We start from the raw sequence: 26,449 nt of genomic DNA, 5'->3' as shown, positions 1-26,449 counted from the left end.
GTGAGCTTAGTCCCAGTTGCCTAAACTCTTAGAGTGGAACCTTGCCTAGTAAGCACCTCACATAATGAGTAATTTGCATAATGAGCAAAAAATATTTTTTAAAATGACTCTCTTAATGAGTGAAAATTCTCATCATGAGTGACGAGGAGAGGGGAACTCCCAGATTGATTGCGTGCCTGCTGCTTCAATTTATGTTTAGCATCTTAGTGTTGCTAGTGATAACTCATTTTTCCAAACTTGTGTTCAGACATCTTATTTTTTTGCAAAAATTTTAATAATAATTTATGCATAGTGTTAAAATATCCCAAAAGAAAAAGCTGCAGGAATACAGCCATAAGGGAATAAAAATAGCTATTGAAATGAAAAGTAAAATTGTTGAAAAACAAGAATGAGGTGTGAGCATGACTGATTTAGCATGTGATTACAATTGCTAACATTAACAATTCACTTAATCCTCAAGAACATGGACAAAATTAAGGAGATAGATACTTCAAAGGGTGTTACAATAATAGCTACACAATGATTAATTATTCTCAATGATGTTGAAAGGTTGCTTTTCATAGGGGCAAAAAGCAATTTCGATGTGACATTGTTAATTAATGAGAATATCATTTGTGAGAAGTTTAAAATATCAATGTGTAACAATAAGTGTCAGTGATTTTTTTAGGGGTACTTTTGAAGTTCTCTCTTCATAGTTTGAAGTGGAGAGTAGCAGGAGTACTAAAATGCCTTTTGTTTGAAGCTTTATATATGTATATACACACTCATATGTAAATATCTAATTATCAAATTTCCCTTGTTGTTTGACAAGGAAATGATTATAATTTACTTTGGTTTGCCTTGTGTAAAAAATTTATTTAAATAACTTTAACAATTTATTAAAATGTTTAATGCACAATGGGATAATCTTTCATTATTTATGCAGGTATGTGGGTCTCTTCAAGGCTACAATAGACAACACAGAAAGAGTGGATGATCTTCAGAAAAGGCTCTCTGACTTGGATGGAAATTTTATGTATTTCTTGTATGCCAACATTTGTCGAAGTCTATTTGAAAAGGTGTGAATTGTTTATATTTTATTGTACATTGATTTGATCTTGTATAATATTTTAAGGAATGAATATTATGAACTTTTTAAACACAAAAAGTTAATGATAGTATTTTTCTTTATATATTAAATAAAGAGAAGCAGGGAATGTGCCAAAGAGATTGGCTTTCCTCAGTAAAAAATTTTAGAAGTTTAAAAAAGAGAATTTATACTGCAGAATATCTGATGTTGAGGCCAAGTTCATTATTCAATAGTTAGCATATTGAAACCACTAGTTCAGTTTCTTCACAAATTCGAATTTTATAAGTTAAGAAGATTAAAATAAATGCATGTGAAATTATTATTCCTGAAAGCAGTAAGTTATACCATTTTTTAGAGGGTAATAAATTTCAGGATTTATCTCAGAGGAGTGTTTTTATGTACATATTTCAAAAGTGACAATACTGTATATTTGCAATGCTTTAAATGTTTTTGGTGCCTACTGTTGATATTAGATTTACTTTTATTTGACTTCCTAGGATAAATTACTATTCTCTCTATTGCTGTCCTTGACCCTTATGAGAGAGAAGGGTGAAGTAAATAATGATGAATGGATGTTCTTGTTAACTGGTGGTGTCGGTTTGGAGAATCCACATGCTAATCCAGCTGATTGGCTTCCCACCAAGTCGTGGGATGAATTCTGCCGTATGACAAAATTGCCAGCCTTCAAAGTATGTACTTATTTTGTTTTATATTATGATATAAAAATACAGTTCTGTTCTCCTTAATTAAAAATGTTAAATTAAATTGATTAAAAATGTCAATTAAACAGCTGGATTGAGGATTTAAGGGAAAAAATTACTCGTGATAATTTTATAATACATTCTTCATGAAAAGGTAGGTATGTTTTTCATATTATTATCAGATATTGCGGGGGAGTGTTAATAGCAGTGAGGAAAATATTTCCGTCATCTCGAGTTTCGTCTTATGTTAAAAATGTGGAACATGTTTTTGTAAAAATCAGCTTTGGTAAATCCTTTGTTTTGGTTGGTGTAGCATACTTTCCCCCAAAATCATCTTGTGATATGTACTTAGCCTTCAGTGAGTCAGTGGAAGAGATCGCGAGTGTACATTCTAATTCATCTTTAATGGTCATATTTGGTGATTTTAACCTGCCGGGCGCGAATTGGGATGATAATTCTTTCTCCTCTAATAGTGTGGTGCAACCTGCTGCTCAGGTTTTAAGTGACCTTTGTATGTTCCTACAGCTGAAGCAGATAAACAAAATATTCAACTCCAATAATGACCTTCTCGATCTCATTTTCTCATCGACCGAAGAACACGAAGTTTGCGAGCCTGTAGATGTTTTATTCCCAATCGAGTGTTATCATCCAGCTTTATGTTATACTTTGAATGTTTCTAGTGATTATGAATGTCTGGCACCTTCGCCTGAAATGTTAGACCTTAGGAACTGTGATATTGAGAGTTTATACAATGATTTATGTGGGGTAAGCTGGGATTTATTGTGGATGGGTTGTGATGTGGATGAGAGTTTTCGCCGGTTTATTGAACAATTAAACGAGCTCATTTTACGATGGACTCCAATGAAGAAGTTGAACCATAGTAATTATCCAGCTTGGTTTACCATAGAGATCATTAGAATGGTGGATACTAAAAGGAAATTACATAAACAATATAAGATATCTAAATCTCGCAGTGCTTACTTGGAATTTAGCAATGTCAGAAGCGTTTGCAAGAGAGAGATCAAAAAGTGTCATTATAATTATATAATGAAGGTGCAAGAATCTATTCCACGCAATATTAAGTTTTTTTGGAACTATGTAAACTCTGTAAGAAAGTCTAACAGCCTTCCAGCTAATATGCATTTTTTGACAACTGAGGGAAACAGCACCAAGGAAATTGTTAATTTATTTGCCAACTATTTTGCTGGAGTTTATAAACCCTTGTCTCACACTACACCTACATACTCTTTTGACTGCCCTACCTCAATCTTACCCTCAATTACTCTGACGTCACAAGAGGTGTTTGATATACTTAACGCACTCGATGTGAACAAGGGCCCTGGACCAGATGGTATTCCACCGTCTGTTTTACGTTATTGTTGTGATATCCTTGTCGAACCCCTCACCTTTTTATTCAATTTTTCCTTGTGTCAGGGTATCTTTCCTGGTATACTAAAATTCAGTCATGTAGTTCCTATTTTTAAATCAGGTGTCAAAGAAGATGTAATGAATTATAGACCTATTTCTATACAATCATGCATTGCTAAAGTATTTGAGTGTCTTGTTCTGAACCATGTTAATCCTATCTTTAAATCTGTTATTCTGAATGAGCAACATGGTTTTTATGCTGGTCGATCCACCACCACTAATTTGATTTCCTTTCAGAATTATGTTATAAAGGCATTTAATGTTGGTTTGCAAGTCGATGCCATATACATGGATTTTAGCAAGGCCTTTGATACAGTTAGTATTAATCATCTTATTAGTAAACTCTATGCTTATGGTATCTCTGGTAGATTGTTAAAATGGTTTGATTGCTACCTTCATGAGAGGAAGCAGGTTGTAAAAATAAAATCACACCTTTCAAACACATTTAATGTCACTTCTGGAGTTCCTCAGGGAACACATTTGGGTCCATTTCTGTTTAATGTATTCATAAATGACATTGCAAGTGCAATCTATCATGTACAGTTTCTCCTATTTGCGGATGATTTAAAACTATACTTAAAAATTAAATCCTTAACTGATTGCCATGTATTGCAAAATAGCATAAATCAATTAACAAACTGGTGTTCTTACAATGTCTTGGAACTCAATATCAAAAAGTGTAGCTGTATGTCATTCCATAGAAATAATACTCCTGTTTTATTCAAGTATTGCATCATGAATACACCTCTCGACCGAACTATCGAGATCAAGGATCTGGGCATAATATTTACTCACTCAATGACTTTTGACAAACATATTGATACTAGTGTTAAAAGAGCTAATAAAATGTTGGGGTTCATCACCCGATTCACCAGAGATATTTTTGATGTAACTTGCATCAAATCACTATTCACCATGCTTGTGTTACCAATTTTGGAATATGGCTGCATTGTGTGGTCACCATTTTATGAGTGTCATATTAATAGGCTTGAAAAGGTTCAAAGACGCTTTATTAGGCTATGCATGCGCAAACTTGGTGTTGACATGTACAATATTTCGTACCCGGATGCATACAAGGACCTGGGGATCTCAGTTTTATCTTCCCGGCGCATCATGGCAGATATGATGTTCCTACACAAATTGTTGAATAATAGCGTGTCCAGTCCTGAACTTTTGGAATTAGTCTCTTTACAAACGCCTTCTTATGCTACCAGAAGCAAGTTATTATTTCACAGAGAATTTTATAGACGCAACTATATGTACCACAGCCCAATAGCTAGAATTCTGAGGGAAGGAAATGAACTTCCTCCTGAAATTGATTTCTTTGCTATGAATGCTATGCAGTTTAAGCGATGTTTGAGATACAATTTGTAATTGTGAAGAAATTTCTTTTTCTTTTTATATATATATTCTTAAATTTCAATGGGTAATTGCCCGTGTATGTGCAATACATGTATTTATGTATGTTGTGTTGTGCAATAAAATAAAATAAAATAAGATAGTGTTCTTTGATTTTTTCTTGGGATTTTCTCATGGTTTGTCCTCTATACAACTCCATTCTATCCCAAATTCCATGCTGTTCCTTAGTGTTAGTTTTTACTGTGTCCCCTCCATGCCACAGCTCTCCCTTTCCAATCTTCTCCTAACTGACCCCTTATGCCTTACCATAAAAGCATATCCTCTCCTGATAACGTTGCAGCCCAATAAAATGCAGATCATGAGAGTAAATATGCAAGTATTAGAATTACAAAGTGTTGTTTCTAGAAAATATGATCAAGTTTTGTTTCTCACCACAATTATTTCTTATGTGAAGTGACATTAAGTTGGTTTTCTTATGATGCATTATTACTACAGGCCCAAAATAAAATATCCATTGTCTTTTTTTGAACTTGCCCCATTGGGAGAATCTTGTTTTTGAGGAAGCTGAAGGTTTACGGTATATGAATCTTTGTTCATTTATATTAATATAGAATAAAGAATACCTGTTATTTTTAATGTTTAAAACGTGTATTTCTACTTTCCAATTGATTTTTGTTTCATTTATATTGAACTAATATTTTTTATAGGATATGCAACAAGATTTTGAAAGAGATATTTCTAACTGGAAGGCATACTTTGAAAAAGTGAACCCACAGAGAGAGCAGTTACCTGGTATTTGGCAAGAAAAGCTGAATTCCCTTCAGAAGTTAGTTATCCTTCGTTGCCTTAGACCCGATAAAATTGTTCCCTCTGTCCAAGATTTTGTTGAAGGTAAAGCTATATCCATGTTATATTTTGATTTGTGTATATCAGATGCCATTTCTAATTAATGATGAAGAAAGCCTGCACTAATTAATTTTACTTTGAACATCCTAATGTAATAATTGGTTTCTTTTTCAATATGTATAATTTGCCTATCGTATAAGGTAAATTATTTGGAAAACCCAGACTTAACAAAATACAAGATTTGTATAAAAAGTGTCAGGAAAAGTTTCAGAAAAATAGATTTATTTCAGAAGTTATTACAATGCTTCAAGATTCTTCAAAGTACATCACTTGAGCATCGACCCATATTTGTCCCACTTTTCCACGACTTGAAGGCTCCCTGGTTGGTGGATTCTGGAAGTTCCTTAAGAGTACACTTACAAGTTTCTTTGACGGCACTCAAGGTCCCATGGTGGTGTCCATTGAGGGAGGATTTCACTTTTGGGATTAGGAAATAGTTGCTGGTGTCAAGTCGGGACTGCAAGGGGACTGTTGGGGAATGGTTGTGTTGCATTGCAGAATGTCTTGCGAGCAGACACTCGACTGCTTTTGGTCATCTATCAAGACCTTAGGGACGAGCTTAGTACAGATCTTTCACATGGTCAAATTTTAAGTAATAATGGTGTGTGCACTGTCAATGCCAATATGATCTGCTATCATGTGCACACTTAACTGATGGTCTGAATACAGCACATCACACACACGTTGCATGTTGTCATCAGTTCTTGACATTGATGGCTGTCGAGCTCGTCCTGCATACTCTCATGGCCATCCATATTTGATGAGTTAATGCCGCTTAAAAACTGCAGTTTATCCCATGCTTTCATCCTTGAATACTTGGTGAATCATGCCCGATGTCTCCATACCTGATTTCCCCAGTCCAGTACAAAATTTAATGTTTACTGCTGTTCCATTGTTTGCTGCATTTGTGCTTGCACCGAGCTACTTGACAGGGGTCCAGTAAAAACACCATCTTGCCTGAACAAACACTTGCAGGTAACTGGCGCTTGGTGCATTTTGAAGGTCAAACCCCCCAACACCATGCCTTCATGGTGCGAGCGCACTGCAATGTACAGTCAAGAAAAAATTGTTCCTGATGCTTTTTATCCATATCATGTAGGTCTGTGTGTTTCATTATCAGTGGGCAAGGTGTTTGACATAATTGCAAATTATGGAATCTCCTAAATCCTTATTGGACGCTCCTCAAGCCCCATTGTAGGGATGTTACATAGGAAGAAGAAGTTTTCTTTAGGTGAATATGCATACATTTGTCTTTTTTTACAGAGAAACTTGGAAAAGAGTATGTTGAACCCCCACCATTTGATCTTTCATCAGCATTTGGTGATTCTAATTGCTGCATTCCATTGATATTTGTACTTACTCCAGGAGCAGATCCGACTGCTATTCTTCTGAAATTTGCTGCAACTCAGGTAGGTATTAAAATTGCTGCATGTTTATAAATATCAGTTTGATATTTTGTCATACTTATCATGCTCACATTTATATAAACAAAGTTGAGAATATCATTATGTACTCTATTTGCCAATGAACTCAAAGGTAATGGATTAAGTTATAAGCTTGAGCATGGGTATGAGGTTTCGTGCAATGATATTTCTGGAGTTAAATCTACAATGTGAAATAAAATTGAGCACAAAACATTAAAAGTACCTAATTTTCAAGGTAATTGTGTAGTACCACAGAAAAGTAATGGATAAATAAATATCCCTTTTTTATGTTAGGGATTTTTGGAAAGTCGTCTCTACTCTCTGTCATTGGGACAGGGACAAGGCCCTATAGCTCTTCGGATGATTAAAGAAGGAATTCAACATGGCACTTGGGTTGTTCTACAAAACTGCCATTTGGCACAAAGTTGGATGCCTACTCTTGAGAAGGTATTTACAGATAGTGTATTTTAAATTAATTTTACTTTAAATGAATTCTTATATTCATAATGTATTAGTCCTAATTTTACATTAGTGTTGTATGCATCTTTTTTTTGAAATAGTATTTTCAGCATTGACAGGAAATTCTCATAAGTACTTGCATACTTGCTTAACTGCACTTGCATAGTTGGTTACAAGTAGTAAGTACCTAGTATATGTAAGTATCAGCCTAGTACTTGAATAATTGCTTTAAGCAACTTTATCAATTGCACAAATCCAAATTATGCCTGTCATGAGTATATTCTGTTTTATGGAGTTACAATCATTTCATGTGAATTTCATTGTGTGAACTTCAAGCAAATTCCTTGATCCATTGGTTCAATTTTAGGTTGCCTGATGCAAACTTTGCCTACAGGCTTTCAAGAAGTGTAGATTGACTTTGACAACATCATCATTTGAAATTCAGGAGAGCAGTGAAACTATTTCATTACAAAGGAGTTGCATGAATTTCCCTCTTCCTCCATATCCCATTTGCTATTTTGGACCTTATTTTCATCTCTCCTTTTACCGTCCTTGTGATCACAGTTTCTCCATCTTCTCTGTTTTATTAACTTCTCAATGATTCTTCCACTGGAAAGTAATCCTGTTATAGAGGGGCCAACTCATTAATGTATGGGAACCTAATAAGGATTCGCTCCTTGTTTTATCTAGTGATTGTTCTTGGAAGTAGCTGTATATTAGCCGGGAGAAACAGATAATTTGAGTTGGAGAAGTGAACTTGGGAATACGCCCATGAAAATTCCTATGCATAACTTTTGTCAGATTATGGCTGTTGTTGAGAGTGAGGAAACAGATGTATAATGCCCCATAATTATATTGAATAAAATCCCAAGCCCTGCAGTAGGGTTTCATGTAGGTGTATATAAGTTTTTTAAGGATGAGCCACATAGGAGTTTATTTAAGTTGGTTTCCAGAATGAGTGGTTGAAAGCAAGTAAACATATAGTATTTACACAAACAAATAAATACTGTATGTAATACTGCATAATGTATACATGCAATGCCAATTCATGTACTTATACTATAACATGCATAGGCGTTTGAGTATGGGAGTTGATTACAAAGAGACCAAAATTGGTTCTTTTTATCTCAAGCCACCAACACATTTTACATCTTAATTTGAGGTGCTAAGCACCAATGAGTTCATTGATTGGATTCCGTTCTGCACATTGCATGAAAAGGGATTTCTTATCATTACGGTATTAATTAATATTTTTTTCAATAAAAGCCAATATATATATATATATATATATATATATATATATATATATATATATATATATATATATGTATATATATTATATATACATATATTATATACACACACACACACACACATATATATATACAAATATATAAATATATATATATATATATATATATATATATATATATATATATATATATATATATATATATATATATATATATATATATATATTATATATACATATATACACACACACACACATATATATATATATATATATATATATATATATATATATATATATATATATATATATATATATATATATATATGTATATATGTATATATGTATATATATGTCCATATTTTCAGGTTGTTGAAGAGTTGACACCAGAAAAAACTCATCCTGATTTTCGCCTTTGGCTGACATCATACCCTGCTGATCATTTTCCTGTCCTGGTTCTTCAAAATGGCATCAAAATGACTAATGAGCCTCCAAAGGGTCTTCGTGCCAATATTGTGAGGTAGTTGAGCGAAAATAAGTTTATTAATGCCACCTGTAGTGAATATGTCGTGACAATTCATAAAATGTGCAGGAATTAAGGTTGTTGATTCTTCACTTTCTCTGCCTTATGATCCTATAAGATCTGAACAACATTTGGACTCACTTTGTCAATCTTATTTTATCTGGGTTCAATCAACAGTCAAGGTGAATAATTTTTACACCTTGAAATTGTTGCATTTTAGTGCATATTTGCAGATGACTCCATTAAAAGTTACTGCCATGCATATCCCACAATTCTTTGAATTTTTCTAAGGTTAGTACCTCTGCGTTTAAATAGTTGGCTTCACCTTTGTGGATTGTGGTGTTGTGTGCACAACTATGAATACCTTTTACATCTTATGTATGTTGTATTGTCATAACATCTTGTCCCTTCAAAGCCCCCAAAAAATTTAGGGGTGCAAAAGGATGCCTCAGTAGCTTAACTGGCTAAAGCACTCAACCAGACATCGAGGGACCCAGGTTTGCATTCTGTTCAAGGCAAATGATTTTTACACTTTGAAATTGTCGCATTTTAATTATATAATGGTTTTCATTAAAGGTATTTGGAGTAGTAATTTCAATAGGATACCCTGAAGATTCAGTGTCACCTGTGCTCATATGGCCACTTGGAAAATTTTGAAACCATGCTTAAACAATTCCAACTAAAGGCACAGATTCAACATAACATTTATGAGGTATCATGAAAAATTTGTTTCATAATTTAATGTTTGATCAGCGTACAAAATTCTCTTTCATCCATTTTTAATATAGCTGATATATTTTATTATGGACTATACAGGCAGCTGAAACCTTGATATCTCAGTAGAGAAGCAAAGATAGTAATACTTAAAACCCTCAATTAACTGGTCCTGAAATTTGACTTGGAGGCATACTTAATGAACAAGAATGGTGAAATAATAGTCAGCGCAGGAAAATTTATGGACCAATAATGTTATTTACTGCAGGAAATCTAATGTTAACCATTAAAGATTATTCTTTAAACCAGTTATTGTTCAACATAAAAATTTCTAAAATGCTATAGGCTGGGTGTAAACAAAGGATGATGAATCATGGAATACCAGAAAGACTAATGATGGGGAAACAAGATAGATGCAGAAATTGGGGACCTCAAAAAAGAAGATGATTGGATAGTTTGGATATGAATGCCATTGGAGGAAAGAACTGGAGAAACACTGCAGACAAAAGAGTGGAATAGTATAGAACTGCATAGAAGACCAAGACCTACACTTGAATTGTAGCTTCAAGTTGGTGATGATACATCTGCTTTTGAGAGGTTTTACTGCTCAATGATGGTGTAGCCATCAAGAAAATCTACAGCATCATGAAGAAAAATCTTTAAATATTCACTTATTAGTCAAAGATATAGGTTACATGCAAAAAGCAAAGAAAATTCATTGAAATTAAATGTTAATATTGCCTCTCATTTTAATATTGTTTTTGAGTTTCTCCTAGAAAACCACCAGCCCCACAGCTAAGCTAAATCCACCTTGTAAAAGCTAGATTTAGCTTAGTAGAATTCTGACCTTATTTGATGAATTTTGATATTTTTAGAGAAATGACCAAAAAACAATTCATCTTCTTAAGTGGGAAATGTAATAAGTATTCTTAAAAAAATATCAAATAATACATATTTTTCATGCATATTTATCTTTTTCTTTTAAGGTCCTTCATGAGTGATCCAATTTCAAGCCCAGAATTTTTTGAAGGATGTTCACAGCCCATTGCATTTAAAGTTCTCCTGTACGGGTTATGCTTTTTTCATGCTTTAATTCAAGAACGGCGGAAATTTGGGCCGCTGGGCTGGAATATCCCATATGAATTCAATGAAACTGACTTACGGATAAGCGTTAGACAGCTGCGCATGTTTCTGGACCAATATGAAGTAAGATTTTTGTTGGGCTGAACAATAACTCTCTTGAGAATTTTTTTGTAGCAGGTTGATTTTGTTTCAATATACTTAAACTTAAAAGGAATATATGCTAAAAGAAAATAGCATCCCTGGAAAATCAGATGGGGGGGGGGGAATAGAAAATAAAGATAAAAGGAACAGTTGTATAACTAATTAGACTGGCACCTGAGGTAATATGTACCATTAGGGATTGGTGAGTAATTTATTGGAGGTGGAAATGAGGGAATAGTGGAAAGAAACCCAGCATCTGTATTAACCAATGCTGCGTAAAAGTGCTTTGTGGCCCACAATTTAATATTCCTGTTGTAAAAATATGTTGAACGAGAACTTTTCTTCACGTGCTCTCTACATAGCACCCCAGTAGAGATTGGGATACCACTGAAAAATCCTTCCATATCCAGGATTCGTAATTGGGACCTCAGGATGGAAAGCCAGCACACCAAACCTATCCCTGAAAGAGAGTTTTTATGGTCTTTTGCATCCAACTATGTAATGAACACTTGATTGAAATATATCAGGTAACCATGCAAAATAAATAAATGCTAGAAACGATCATGGTATGCATTCCACATACTCTTCTTGAACATATAGAATAGCTGTCTGTTTCATTCACATTACCATTATCATTGATTCACATAAAACATTGATTCATTCACTTTCATACTTTAGAAGATTATTTAAATACCTTACCTAAGCAACTAGTACCATTTTAATGTCATATAGACAGGTGTGCATTCTAGTATGAGAGAGATCAGCTAAACATCAACTGTAATCAGGTAAGCAAGCATGAGATAGTCTAACATTCCATGCCAGACTTCATACTCCTCAGAGTCCCTACAATAGGAAAATCACATAAATGTCTTTTACTTGGTACCATGTATGACTCTCCATTGATAGTACTCTAGGAAACATCACATTTGTTCCTATTATCTTTGAAATTACATTGTACATATGTCACACACTCCTGGTTGATAAATGAGGTTCAGCAAAGTGCATTTTTGAAACAACTGGTATAACTGCTCCAAAGTTTTATTGAAAAAATTTCTTTGATACATTTCCAGCCATCTTTCCTGATAAAGCAAATAAAAATTGCATATCTGCCTGTCATTTAGAAAATATTGAATTGAATTGAATTTTTTTTGGTAAACATTGTCAAGTAACAAAACTGATGTATTAAAATTTAATGGTTGTTCATTTCCTACAGGATGTCCAGTTTGAAGCCTTGCAATATTTAACAGGAGAATGCAATTATGGTGGTCGAGTCACTGATGACTGGGATCGCAGAACTTTGGTGACCATCTTATCACGATTCTACTGTAATAAAATCATTGAAGACGGCCCTAATTATTACTTTGACTCTTCTGGTTTGTTCTGCTTTGTTTGATTATCTCTAGGTTTAATATAAAATTAAGGTGATTGGGGCCAAAGAATAGGGTAGCATGTTTACATATGCTATGGGATTTTGCATCATTCGTTGTAGACCAACCCCCAAAATGAGAGCGTGGCATCCTAGCAATTCTGAATTAACCAACACCAGCGACATCTAAAGATATAGGTACAATAATGGCTTTAAAGCCCTTCATTCAAACATATAACCTATAGCAAATTTGTAATTTGAATTAATGTGATCATTCCAATTCCCCTCTAAATGTGGAGCCATGGGCTCCACATTTAGAGGGGAATTGGAATGATGCATGTGATTGCTTTTAAAATTCAGGATATGATGAAAAAATTTGTGTACATAAAAAATAATTTGAAGTTTTGATTAAACATATATTATAATGCATCGCATCTTGAATCCAATTTAGAAAGTATTAAGGAAAGGGAAAGCCACGATTCAGCAAAATTCACTCTTCCCTGCTTCAGGAATACCTTGATTGGTATCTCAGCAAAATTATATTAGCAAAAGAAACTCTCAGCAAAGAAAAGGTGGATATTCAAATGATTCCCTCATGAATTAACCCCTATGGTGTGTTGAACTTATAAAGAGTCGAACTCTAACAATTCTTTCTCCTTGTTTTTGTCTGGCATATGAAAAACTGTTCACTCATTCCAGTATATTGATTCACCACTGGTTCAATATCAGAAAACTATTTTTTAACTGTTAAATGAATTATGCGGAGCTGAATGATTATTATTTATATTAAGGTATAAAATGTTTAGTAAATTAAGAAGGCATGGATATATCTTTATTTATTGAATATTCTTATTGAATTGGGATGAAGAATTAATAAGTATCAACCACAGTTTTCTGCTCAAAGGTCGGTTTGATAGGTGGTGGTAGAGCTAACCTAATACTAAGCTCAATGTCATGTGAAATTCACTCATCAGGGTAGGGGGGGCAGTTTCTTTTTCTATGCCACCTGTGGTTTCCCAGGAATATCTGGTACTCAAACTATCACACAGCTCGGGTAATGCTGAGGGTGCCCAGAGGCATTCCAGGGAATTGAACCTGGGCCCTCAGGTCTGTATTCTAATGCTTTATCTGCTGGACTTGCACATCCCTTAAATTTGCTATAAGTACATGTAATAGATTGGTAAACATTCAAGGTTGTCAGTGGCAATTTTATCATCATTGACTTATATACATATTATTAGTATTTTAAGGTAATCTCATTTTAAGGTGGGTTGTGGGTGCCTACTTAACATCACTGCATTTCTTAGCTTTTTCCAACAAGAGCGACCTGGCACCCTATACTGCATAAAACTCATCTTCAATTCCACATGCATTTTACCTCCCTACATTCCATCCAAATACAACATGCCTATTTCCCTCCCCCTCTTTTCTTTACTTGCCTAAAGTTCTACCCTCCATCACAGTCTTCAACATTCCATTGCCAATCAAAATTCTAGGCATCCACCTTTCTTGCCTCCCTTGGATTTCTCTCTACAATCCCAGCAATCAACAAACTTAACTGATTTTATGAATTCTCCATCAACATTCATTCCTATGTTCAGTTCTCACTATGCCTTTTATACCATTTCCTCCACAAATACTTTGCTAAGCGCAGGAGTTAATAAACACCCCTGTTTTAACCCACTTTGTAACACTGCCCATCTTAACTCTCCTTCTGCCATTCACACTGGAGCAGTCACATCTGTATATGTTACAGATAAGTCACCCATCCCTTCAAGGTACTCCTGCCATCTGACATTCATTCTTTAATTCTACCAATTTGCTCATTTGAATGCTTTCTTAAAATCCACAAAGAAATGATCAAATAAATCTGAATTGCATTTAATTTTCTCCTCTATTGGTAACTTCATTACTGCTATGGTATCACATGTGATAAAAATAATTTTGTTTTCCATTAATTTAGGAATTTATTCCGTGCCAGTGGCTACAACTCATAGTCAATATCTCGATCATGCAAGAGGCTTGCCTCTTGTGACTCCACCAGATGTTTTTGGTTTCAATCCCAATGCAGATATAGCAAAAGACCAACAAGAGACTGAACTCCTTTTTACTGGATTACTGCTAACACAGGTAAACATTCTTCTTACCTAATTTTGACCTCTTTTTGTAATCAGCCAAAATATTTTGTGATTTAAGAAAATTATAAAAGTTACTCTGTGAAATTAAATGAAAATGTGTAACTTTTACATCTGTATTCAAACAAAAACTCATGTCATTCAAATCAAATTCACTTCATAAAAATGTCTGACTTATGAATTAATGAGTAACTTATTAGCCTCTCTCTATCAAAGTTATTCTTTTGGTATACATTTATTGTGATATAATATAACTAAGTGAACAGTTCAAGTTTAAGTGACTTAAATTCATAGTTTGTTACAGGCAACTATTAATTGATTTTTTTATTTTTCTTATGCCCATCAGGGATGTTTTGTAAGTATCAAGGTACTCAGATTTAGCATTTTTCCATTTGATACTCAATATCTGCTATTTTAATAAAATGGTTAAGGTAAATGGGAAAATCTTAATTGAATGGTTTACAAAAAGCAAATAATTAGTCTATTAATTTTGTTATTACCCAGATGGTTTGGACTAAAAATGTTTGTGGATCATGTTAATTGATTATCTGGAATTAATTATTTTAGAACGTGTTGGACATGTTTTTTTTTAATATTATGAAAAGCTGAACAGCTGGGGCAAAGGTAATAACGACATTTCCTATGGCAAACTGTGTGATTGAGGAATTATAACTACATATATGTTTGCAATTGTAAGTTTGGGCTCCCTATGAACATTCAGTAAACATATCATGAGGTTACCATTAATTTGCACTTGATTAATATTTAAATAATAAGGATATCTCATTTCACCCTTGGCATGGTATATTACATTTCAAAATATCTTTATTAATTATTATTTTATGATCTGCCTAAAGTTGATATGCATTTAATCACTTTCATGCATTCAGCATACAAAGTCTAACACCCACCTTTTTATGTTTTTGTAATGCTGCTTTTATGGCAACAACATTGAGAGCATTTAATTCATATAACCTTTGAAATAAGGATATCCTATTTGTGTTCTGACAAAATATTTGATAGGATTTTTATGTATAAAAATTGAACTTTTACTTGGTTTAAAGGAAATGTCAATCCAATCCATCCATAAGCCTTTTCCTTAAACTGTCTGGCAAACTCAATACAATTCTCACTAGTTGATACAGTTTAAACATATTTTGAAGTAAATAATCATATTGCAAATTTAATGTCACATATTATCTATTAAAAGCTGAAACTTTTCTTGTCAGTCTTTTTCTGTTTTTCACATTTTATATGTTTAGAAAAATAATTTTTCACTATGAAATTGATGTAAAACTAAACCATTCTAAGGGCATTTTTCTTGAGATTAGCTTTCACCAATATCCTGACCTCTCTAGGGCCAACTTGCCCACCATTTCATGTAAGGAGATTCCTAACCCCACCCTATGTGAAGCCATCACTCTCTCTTTGTGAAAGTTTTGAATCTTGGTTATCAAGAATATTATTTATTATATTATCCTTGAATTTCCTAGGGGTGAAGATTCAATTCTTCTCAACTCTGCGATAAGGTGGCCTACAAAGCATAAAAAGTTGGAAATGGAGAAAAAGCTATTCACACAGAATTCTATGCAAAAGCATTTTGAATGTGTATGAGATATGCCATTGAGACCAAAGAGAAAGTGTCTCAGAGGTATATATTTCAGATACATCTCAGAGGCATTCACAATGCTAGAGGTCAAGGTGAATTTCCTCAGGGAATTTCTGCATTTCAAAACTAAATACCAAAGATCAAAGAATGCATCAGATAATTGGCATATAGATTTACTACTTGTTACAAAGGAGATGTGATATATTCATTGCATGCATAAACATTTTGATAATAGTTGCCCTTATGCAAAAAAACTACCTTTGAATTTATATGTACATTGTCTATATTTATGTATGCTTTAGTGTTTGTTGTGTAAAATGACCCTTGGTAATAACCAAAAATATTAGAGTATGGTACTAAAGATTCACTTCTTAATTAACAATAGTTTTTTAAAATGTTTTTGTTAAGTAGATTAAGGTTTAACAGAGATTTTCCCGAATTTCTATTATGGGTCTCTAATGGGACAATTCCCTCTTTTTTAAGTTAATTCTCTTTCCAATAAAGTATCTCTTGTAATACTCTGTGAAATATATCTACCTCAAATATTTTCTTGCTTCAAAGGATATTGTGGTAAGTTTTTATGCCAAATAAATTATCACATTTTTGTTCATGAACGACAGTTCTTACATATTTATGTTAATATCAACTCATTTTTTAAAATCACTTTTTATTCCTTGATATATTTACTTAAATATATGTGCTGATAAATGAAACAGTTTCTGGCGTCACTTGGTGGAAATTCTTCATATTGAAATTAAATTTAAAATACTTCGCCTTTCCACATAAACCACTTTTATTACTACCTAACTAGGTAGTAATAAAAGTGGTTTATGTGGAAAGGCGAAGTATTTTAAATTTAATTTCAATATGTGCTGGTGGTAAAATTTGTAATTAAATAGCTATTGGTTAATTTGAATTCCCATTTTCAGTTGCACTTTTTATGACACTATCAAGAATATCTGAAATTTACAATGCATTAGGCATTTTTGTCTTTTGGAGAGGCAATTTTTTTACATTTTTCCAGGGTCCACCCAAAACAAAAAGACCATGCAAAGACTTGAACTTATTGAGACTTAATATTTTTATCAGCAAAATTGTGGATAATAAGAGAAAACTATATTTTATGATTTGTTTGGTATACTCTCATGGAGCATCTACCCTCAAATGCCTATAGATTAATAGTGAGAAAAAAACAAGGATTACTATGGGTGAACATTAAGGATAAATGTACGGTTAACTGTAATGTCTACACCTAATTGGCTCTTGGTTGCTTCATCTTAGCTTTTAGACCATTTTACCATTGTATTCCACCTCAAATTTTAGTTTCCTGATTGATGGTTTTAACAAATGATAATTGAAGCCAGGTTTCCTGGAATTGGTTCAACAGGAGTAGAATGAGTGCATTTAAAAGGGTGCATTTTAGTGGCATTATTTTTTTATGCCTATAAAGGGGTCATTATTTCCTTAATACCTGAGCTGTATTAGCTAAGATAATCTTGAATAGCATTCCTTCATTTGAATATCATATTTTGTTTGCTAACTGCTCTTTCCTTCACGCAGTAATATTTCAAAGAAGGATGCCTTGAGTAATATTAATAATTTGTAAATTTGTTTTGTGTTGCTATTTTGTTTAAATCCCTTATTTAGACATATGTGCTCAACCTTATTGACTTGCAAAATTTCTCATGTCCGTTGATTTCAATCTCTTTATAAATACCATGGAGATAATGGGAATTTGAGGGTGTGCTCTTAGCAATAAAACATAATGTTGATATGTTTACCTCGATCTACTATCAAAGAGCTTTAATCTTATAGTAAAATATTTATGAAATATAATCCAGAAGATTCAACCTCACAGAAAAATACTACCCCTTTCCCATAATTCATTTTGGATCTAGAAACTTAATTTCCATGTTCCCATGAATGAGCGGACAAACTGACAACCCAAAAGCAGGAGGCATCTTTATGCGCTACAAATATATCTTTAAGGAACAAATTAGTTTTTATGTTGCTATAGTCTCTTGATATTATTATTCTTTAGTAAAAATGATTTGGACACAATATTTTAACATACCAGAAGACATAAAATGATGCATAAAAATGTATTAATATTTTGAAGAGAAATGATAATTAACAATTGCGATTTCTTCCATATTATTTTTATTCACAGGTCCCAGGTTGAAACACTTTGGGTCATCTTCAGGTGAAAATAACAAGCATGTTAGAAAATATGCACTCATTTTGATGAGATGAAGGAGGGGTGGTTTGAGGGCTAGGGGGTTTTTATTTAGTGGGTGGGATGTGAAGACTGATGCCACCCACCAAAAACCCTTCTAACCCTCAAATCCCCCTTCATTCATCTCATCAACAAGAGTATATATTTGCTAACATGCTTGTAATTTTCACCTGAAGATGACCCAAAGTGTTTTAACCAGGGTCATGTGAATAAAAATACTATAGTGGAAATTACAATTGATAATTATCATGTGTCTCCATTATGGAAAGTTCCCACAAAGTTAAGTTTGAAACTATGCAGTTTGTAATTTATCTTTGTTTGATTGGAAATTGGCAGTAAACATCTCAGTGAATAAATAAATGTGAATTGTATTTAGGCTGTAATTTCACGTATGCAAAGCAGGCCAACTATATTTTATGAAATATGTATGTGAACCTGTGTTGTAGAATTTTATATTTCAAAGCACGATTCCTGAAAAATAACACCATAAAATCATGTTTATAAATAGTTCAAGTATTTTATAGTAGAATAGTAGAAGCAACATAATGCATGCAGTTCAGATTACCACACCTGCAGATAACTAGTCTGAAAATCATTTGAAAAACTAGTTTTACGAGCAAAAGCTAATTAAATGATATAATATCACAATTAAATATGGGAATTCCAACTTTATTATGAATGAAAACTGGGAAATTGTGCAATAAAAATCAGCTCATCAATCCTATGGGGGAGTGAAATTTTAAATAAATTATGGATTCACAAAAATCAAATTCAAACTTAAATTACATTGAGTGTTTTGACTGAGGGCTGTCTGGACCATTAAAAAAATGTGAATTAGAAGTTAAGTAAACTTGAGATATTACTATAAGCCATTCACTCCCCTTGTACTTGGTTTAATTTTATTTTCCTGCACGAGCTTCCTCTTTGTGCTTCCTTGTTTGCTATACATGCATGTTTTTTTCATTATTTTATTATATTTAGAAATTAAAAATTATTCTAACATAACTAGGATTCACTGGCTGGAGAAGAAGGCTCTCGTGGAGGACCGGCTGAAGTTGTGCCAGGTGTAGCTAAAGACATTTTAAGTCGTCTTCCTGGGAACTTCAATTTAGTAGATGCTCTTGAACAGTATCCCACGAAATATGAACAGTCAATGAACACTGTTTTGGTGCAAGAGATGGGCAGATTCAATATTTTGGTGACATGCATTAGGAATTCCCTCCAAGATGTCTGCAGAGCTATCAAAGGTAAATATATTATATATTTGCTTTTCTTAATAAGTTGATGCCTTCCAATTTTACAGGGTAATTTCCTTTGCTAGTGATACCCAGAGGTGTACTAAGGTATGTACGTATGCATCTCCACTGAATTCCAATTTTTCATTTATGAGTGCACTGGTGCCTAATGAATACCAGTACGTCTAGAGATTGGAAGGAATATTGGTACTAAGGACACATTACATGTAGTACGCTGCAGTGATGCATTCCAAAATGGTGTTTCAGCACTATAAGATGGCATGTAATTCATTCAAATATTCACTGTGCATATCAGAAAGATCTCTTGGCTTGTGACATGCATATTGGAAGCATTCAGTATTTTCTGTCTGGATGTGTGCATTCCGAACAGAGCTCTGCTGTGCTATCAGTTTTCTGCACTGCTTCCTGTGAGCACGAGTAGCATTGATGAGTAAGACATGTGACCAAACATAGATGATCACTCATTATTATTTTTGTCTCTACAATGGAATCTTAGTATTCAGTAGACTGAAAAGCTATGAAGTCAGAGAGTTGTACTCAACTTGCTGTAACCTTTAAATCGTTCTAATGTGGAATACAACTGTTGGTAGTGTTTGTGCAGTATCTTAAATGAAACGAATAGGGTGGTATGTCAAAAAATATATAAACTAAATTCACTTCCAAGATTAATTTCTTGTTATAGGGTCCACTGTACTTAATGAAACTATATATGCTGCTTGATATGAGCTACATCTTTGTGAAGACCTAGAGATATGAAGTTCTTGATCAATGTTGAAGTTATTTGACTAAGTATTTCCTATCTTCTACTATGTATAGATTCAAGTTGAATTAAGAGAGGAGATGGTATAGTCCATCTCCTCTCTTGCGCAGTACCTTAGTCCATGTAGCCATGTATGTATTCCAGACAGTGAAAAGGATTAAGAGAAGCTTGTGAGAAATAACAGTTTAATCAATGTAGTCACAGATTGATCGTCAATGTGCTCACAAGTGAGATTCACAGGCAGAATGATCATTTCCCTTGGCTGGGATCGTAATTTATTTGCTTTGAATAAACAGCATGTGGGTGGAAAGTTTAAGTATGGGTGTCACTTTTACTGTCACTTCTGATTTCCCAGGTAAGTTTTGTGTCTATAAGATTGCTTTTGATTTGTTGATTGCCGAAGCAGAGACAACTTTTGGAGTGGAGCCTTTGACTCCTGTCACGAGCAGCTGAGGACTCAACCCTCTAGGCTGATATAATGATTGATTCTCTAGTTTAAAAAATTGTTTTTGAAATAATATGTTTAACAGAATCCTAGATGAAAGAACTTTGGATTTTGTGTAAATCTTGATTTTATGGTTGCTACTTTAATGTCTGACAGTTTTGTGTCATATTACAGTTGATTGTGTGGGTCTAATGATTGTTAAATTCTTAATCCTTTTTGGATTCCACATTATATTTTTACTGTTTAAATTAAAGGTGAAATTGTTATGAGCCCAGACCTTGAAGATGTTACTGCAAGTGTTTTCCAAGGTCGGATACCCAAAATGTGGAAAGGCCGCTCTTATCCGTCTCTAAAGCCTCTTGGGTCTTATGTAATAGACCTGATAGAAAGGATAATCTTTTTGAAGGTATTTACATAAGATTTATTGATTTCTTGACTAAGATTTATTAATCGTTTTTTGCTTCAACTTAATTGTGGAGGCAATAGTGTCTGCCTCAGAAGTGACAACCTATAATAAGCTGATCATTTGGTGAAAAAATGATAAAGGTAATCTTAAAGCAAATTATTTAGGTTGGTGCATTTTACTTAGTTACCCAAAAAGTATTGATGCTATTCCATTTGCTACAAACTGAATATGTTCATAATTACGCTACTGCTAATTTCAGCTTTTTTGTCTAGAAACTTACTTTTATTTCACCAAGTAGTCAAATTTAAAAAAGTAATGACTCAAATGATTAAGGAAGCTCATATTCTATCATTTAAATAGGTTGTCTTTTCTGAAAACTGCTTATAGTTCTTGCTCAGTTCTCAACCAATTAGCCAGTGGGGTTGAAGTCAATAAGCTTTCACTCAATTAAAGTGCCTGAATTTCTTAAATTTTAACTACCTATATGACCAAGAATGAAATCTCATTCAGTATAGTGTCAATCAATATCATTCACTCTTCACGATTACATTATATAATGTGTTCTAAAAATGTTTTTGTTTATTCTTTTTCCCCAAATGAAATTGCAAGCTGCTGGTTTGTATTTTAAGAGACATTGGTTGTAAAATTTTTGTAAAAAAATCTGTTTTTTCAAGGTTTTTGCCAGTTAAATTCTATAGAAAAACTGATGGAGTTTTTAAAAATGGCATGTGTCAAAAGAAAATCAAGAAATTTATAATATTTTTATTTTGAACGTCAATAGAACCTAAAAATGAGATATCTTGTCTCTGATGTGGCTACGCACTTTTAGCACCAGGAAATATTCCTTCTACACTGGTAGTGAAGTCATTCCGACCATCACGAATAAAAAAGTGTGATACTTTTACACTCATTGTATTGACATGAATGCTTTTGTTTTGATAAGACACCATTTTTTATGCTGTAAACAAATGTTGTGGCCACTCTTATTCTGTCAGATTTTGCAGCATAGCATTAGAATTAATGAATAGATGCTTGGAAGAAAAGGGTAGGGATGAAGTAGTGAGAGAGGAGGAGGACATGGAAGGGGGATGGAACTAAGAAGAATGTTATGAGATGGATTCAGAGAATTGCAGAGGAAGGCAGGTTATATTTATTTTAAAGGACAAGCACACTAGGGTTTAAAGATCAATTCCAAAAGCCAAAAAAGTTCAATAAAAAATTTCAAAGCTGTAAATGTAAGGATGTAATAACTTGTTAGAGTATACTTTTTTTTTTTTTTTTGAGGGGAGGCGACTGACAGCCGAGGTCATTTGCGCCATAGGGGATAGATAGGAAAGGATGAAGGGTGGAGAGAAACCCGGCGTTGGCATTAGCCTACTCTTTACGAAAGGCGCCAAAGGGTCCGCAGCTTAACGTCCCATCTGTCGGACGGCGTACTCACTCAAGGTGCCCTCCACAAAGCACCTCAAGTAGGGATCGAGATACCTCTGAAAAATATTCAACACCGCCGGGATTTGAACCCGGGCCCTCTGGGTGGGAAGCCAGTACGATAGCCCCCGCACCATCTCGATCCCCTTAGAGTATACTATAATAATCTCTTATTCATTAATTGTCTCTTATGGCATAGAAAAGAGAGTTCAAAACAATGAAACCTATAGCATGCTGCTTAGTATGGTCACCATCATTTATTAAAGTCAACATAGTCATAAAGTCATATAAAGGTGACAGCAGGATGAACTATTTATTTATGCACAAACGAAGTATTTTTATGAAAATAGGAAAAATTCTTGAGTGAGATAATAGAAAGGTGTGAATTTCATCTTTAAATAAAAAAAATAGCTTGAAAATAATGAATTTCTAGAATCCATTTACAAATTCTCAAAGCTGAAAAAGATAACACCTGAAATTCATTCTTAAATATACAGAGTGTGGTATCAAAATCTGGGCAAATTGAACAAGTTTTTCCTAACACATTTTTTAATAAAAATATGAAAATCGTACAAAATTTTTTGTACCAAATTGTTTATATGATCATAAACAACAATTGTATTCAATGGTTCTCTCCCTTGCTTGAATGATGGCCTCCATTCTCAGTCTGAATCGTTCACAGGCCTGTTTTAACATGCCACAGTTCATATCTGTGTTGACATTTCATGTGGTGGAATTTATAAGTACATTCTACGTAATCTCTAAGGTATGATAGGTTAATGTGTTGTTAAAAGTTATGGAAGCTATTTAATTTAACATCATCATATGAATGTCCTTAGTAATTTTAGCCCTATCACTTATGTAAGTAAAATAATAAGGATACAGTTTAAGTGATGTGTAAGAGTATATAAGACTAGGCATGGACATTATAGTAGTGTATATGCCAAAAAAGATACTATTGTCAGATTGCACACTCTGATTTCTGGAGTGATTGATGGATTTAATCATATTTATGGTGGGCTAGAATACAGATATTATTGAAAAATTAAGTTAACTGTCAGTCTAAGTCTAACAAAGTCCAGTTTTCCTTGGAAAAATGCAGATTATTATCATTTTATTTTTTAATTAGATTTTAATGGTAGTATTTTAAGCAGTGGACTTGATATGGCTGTGGAATAACATATTTTATGGTCATTTTCCTTCTATTCCTCCAGTAATATTTTTAAATATCCTTCATGACTATTTGTATATTTTTACAATTCCATTGCATATTTAAGTATTTTGTCTGAGTGTTTGAAATGTATGCATTTTTTTATTAACTTCCTAGTTCTATCAATCCTAATATTTATTGTGTTATAAAATAGTTTTTTTATAAATCTTTTATTTTGCTACAGTTACACATTTCAGGCATTGGGATTTCCTAGAATGATGATAACCTGTGAAAATCTTTGACTCTTAACACTGATGGGAATATTTTTAACTTCTGATTGTGCAAATACCTGAGCTATGTAGCTTCTGTATGATAATAGTTGATAGGCAAAATGAAAGTAATAATAATTTTTCTTTGTGCTTTTATTTATTTTCATTATCTGTTTAGTCTGTCAGTCCTTCTTCTCCATGAAACAATTGACTATTAGATTAATTGCATAATTCAGTTGAACAGAATGGTTGTCAGTCATTGATAGGTGACTTCATCTATATTCATTTTGAGTACTTCATGGCGAAACATAACTTGTCCCAATTTACTGATTGCAGTTGATCAGAACATCAATGTTATTAGACCAACAAGTGTTTGCTTTATCTCCGTTACCATCTTACACTATTTTCCAATCAGCTTTGCTATAAAGTTATAAAAATCAAAAACAGATTAAATCACACATTTCTGGTGGCTTCACACACCACATTTATTTCAAATTAATTAAGATTTTTAATTTTTGCTCTGATGAGAATATGATTAAATTTGATAAGTTTCTGAAGTAACAGGATTTGGCTTACATTTACTGATTGTACTTTTTTGTTGATAGCTGTAAATCCTTCTGATGAAACAAAAATTTTCTCTCTTTTTATTTAAGGACTGGCTTGACCATGGCCCTCCTGCATGCTACTGGTTATCTGGCTTTTATTTTACTCAAGCCTTCCTTACTGGTGCACAGCAGAATTATGCTCGTAAATATAAAATACCAATTGATCACCTTGCTTATGATTTTAAGGTGAGGGTTATTTTTTATAATTGGTGTCACTGTCTTGCTTTTAGTTTGAATTTCTTTAATAATTATTTTGGTGAAAGGTTCTCTGAATTTAAACCACCTGAGCTGAGCACATAGATGAAGTATTGTGGTGAACAATGCTTATCAGATAACTTTGGGAATAATATAGCTTATCAGTATATTTAATTTGAAGTATATTTGTAAAAATTTGTGTAGTTATGGTGGGCTTTGTTTATTGTGGTAAAAAACTTCAATAGATAATGGAAGATGATCATCCAAAAGAAGGCCCAGAGGATGGAGTCTTTGTGTATGGGCTTTTCTTAGATGGAGCTCGCTGGGATAGAAATTCCAAATTCCTTGCAGAGTCACATCCCAGAGTTTTATACGACACATTTCCTGTGGTGAGTGACTATGATATATGCTTTAATACTTCCTCAAAATTATATATTTCCTTCTTAAATTTGCATGAAATTACTAATACTACCAATAATAAATTCTGTCAAATGTAGAAAACCATGCCATGCATTGAAGAAATTGTACAAACTATGAAATTCAGCAGAAATTTTGTGTGAAAGATTTAAAATAGTCTTTTGATTAACATCAGAGTATTAGCACTCAATTACTCCTTAGAGTATTAGTACTGACTAACCACTAACATTTCCCCAGATATGGCTGAAGCCAGCAAAGCGAGCAGAACTTATATTTGAGACTGAATATTGCTGTCCTGTTTACAAGACTGCTGAGCGAAGGGGTGTTCTGTCAACCACTGGCCACTCTACTAACTTTGTTTTACCCGTGATGTTACCATCAGTAAAATCTTCTGAGCATTGGATTATACGTGGAGTAGCTCTCCTGTGCCAACTATCTAACTAAATGGACCAATTAATTTATAAGGACTTTTTTTCTCAATGACACCTTATGTCAATATTTATTTGCATATAAATACTTTGTAAATGTTTGTATCATCTAAATTTTAAAAAAGTAACTATCTCTAAGCTATATGAATTTTAATTTTTCTAACCTAATCAAATAGAAATAAATTTATTTTGAGTTTTATCCTAATTTTCACTCATAATACAATTCATATTTTAATGATTGTTTGAATTGTGTAAGAAATGGCTGAAGTATGTCATTTGAATCACTCTTCTAGTTGGGTGAGTCAGTGATAAGTTCTAATTTTTACTGGTGCTAGGTTCTTTATTAGCATTGGTTTACCATAACCCAAATCAGTAATCAACCGAAAGGGGTTCACGTCTATCATATTTGACTTGAAATCTATAATATTCATAACCGATTGAATAATTATTCATTTAAAATAATGTGCATCAGCTTTTGCTTCTGCATGTACATTTTAAATGAATGTGTTTAAGAAAGTAATTATAAAAATATACTCAATGGATTAAAAACAAATGCTCGACTATAGTTTTATTATTTGTTCTCAATTTTATTTTGACAGCTGTAACAGTTATAATCAAGTTCATATGCATAATTAACTTTTAAAATACACGATGCAATGTTTTTTTAATGGATTTATGGTGAAAA

The 26,449-nt window shown here is 33.2% G+C and overlaps 1 protein-coding gene across 1 annotated transcript in view; it reads left to right on the top strand.

The window, feature by feature from the left end:
• Dhc36C (Dynein heavy chain at 36C) overlaps positions 1 to 25,789 on the top strand; it is an 86,232-nt gene extending 60,443 nt beyond the window's left edge. Inside the window, exons 42-55 of the mRNA XM_071585851.1 lie at positions 926 to 1,058; positions 1,567 to 1,758; positions 5,265 to 5,448; positions 6,727 to 6,872; positions 7,182 to 7,334; positions 8,967 to 9,118; positions 10,822 to 11,041; positions 12,273 to 12,432; positions 14,389 to 14,555; positions 19,415 to 19,652; positions 21,121 to 21,272; positions 24,773 to 24,910; positions 25,165 to 25,308; positions 25,574 to 25,789. Of these exons, the coding sequence (XP_071441952.1) occupies positions 926 to 1,058; positions 1,567 to 1,758; positions 5,265 to 5,448; positions 6,727 to 6,872; positions 7,182 to 7,334; positions 8,967 to 9,118; positions 10,822 to 11,041; positions 12,273 to 12,432; positions 14,389 to 14,555; positions 19,415 to 19,652; positions 21,121 to 21,272; positions 24,773 to 24,910; positions 25,165 to 25,308; positions 25,574 to 25,780 (2,386 nt within the window). The 3' untranslated portion in view covers positions 25,781 to 25,789. The remainder of the gene's footprint in view (positions 1 to 925; positions 1,059 to 1,566; positions 1,759 to 5,264; positions 5,449 to 6,726; positions 6,873 to 7,181; positions 7,335 to 8,966; positions 9,119 to 10,821; positions 11,042 to 12,272; positions 12,433 to 14,388; positions 14,556 to 19,414; positions 19,653 to 21,120; positions 21,273 to 24,772; positions 24,911 to 25,164; positions 25,309 to 25,573) is intronic.
• Positions 25,790 to 26,449: the final 660 nt, after the last annotated feature.

Source organism: Hetaerina americana, unplaced genomic scaffold (genome assembly GCF_022747635.1).
Source record: "Hetaerina americana unplaced genomic scaffold, ioHetAmer1.1.p SCAF_1, whole genome shotgun sequence".
Classification (NCBI taxonomy): Eukaryota; Metazoa; Arthropoda; class Insecta; order Odonata; family Calopterygidae; genus Hetaerina; species Hetaerina americana.
Note: the sequence above shows the minus strand (reverse complement) of the source record. Positions and strands in the feature narration are given on the sequence as shown.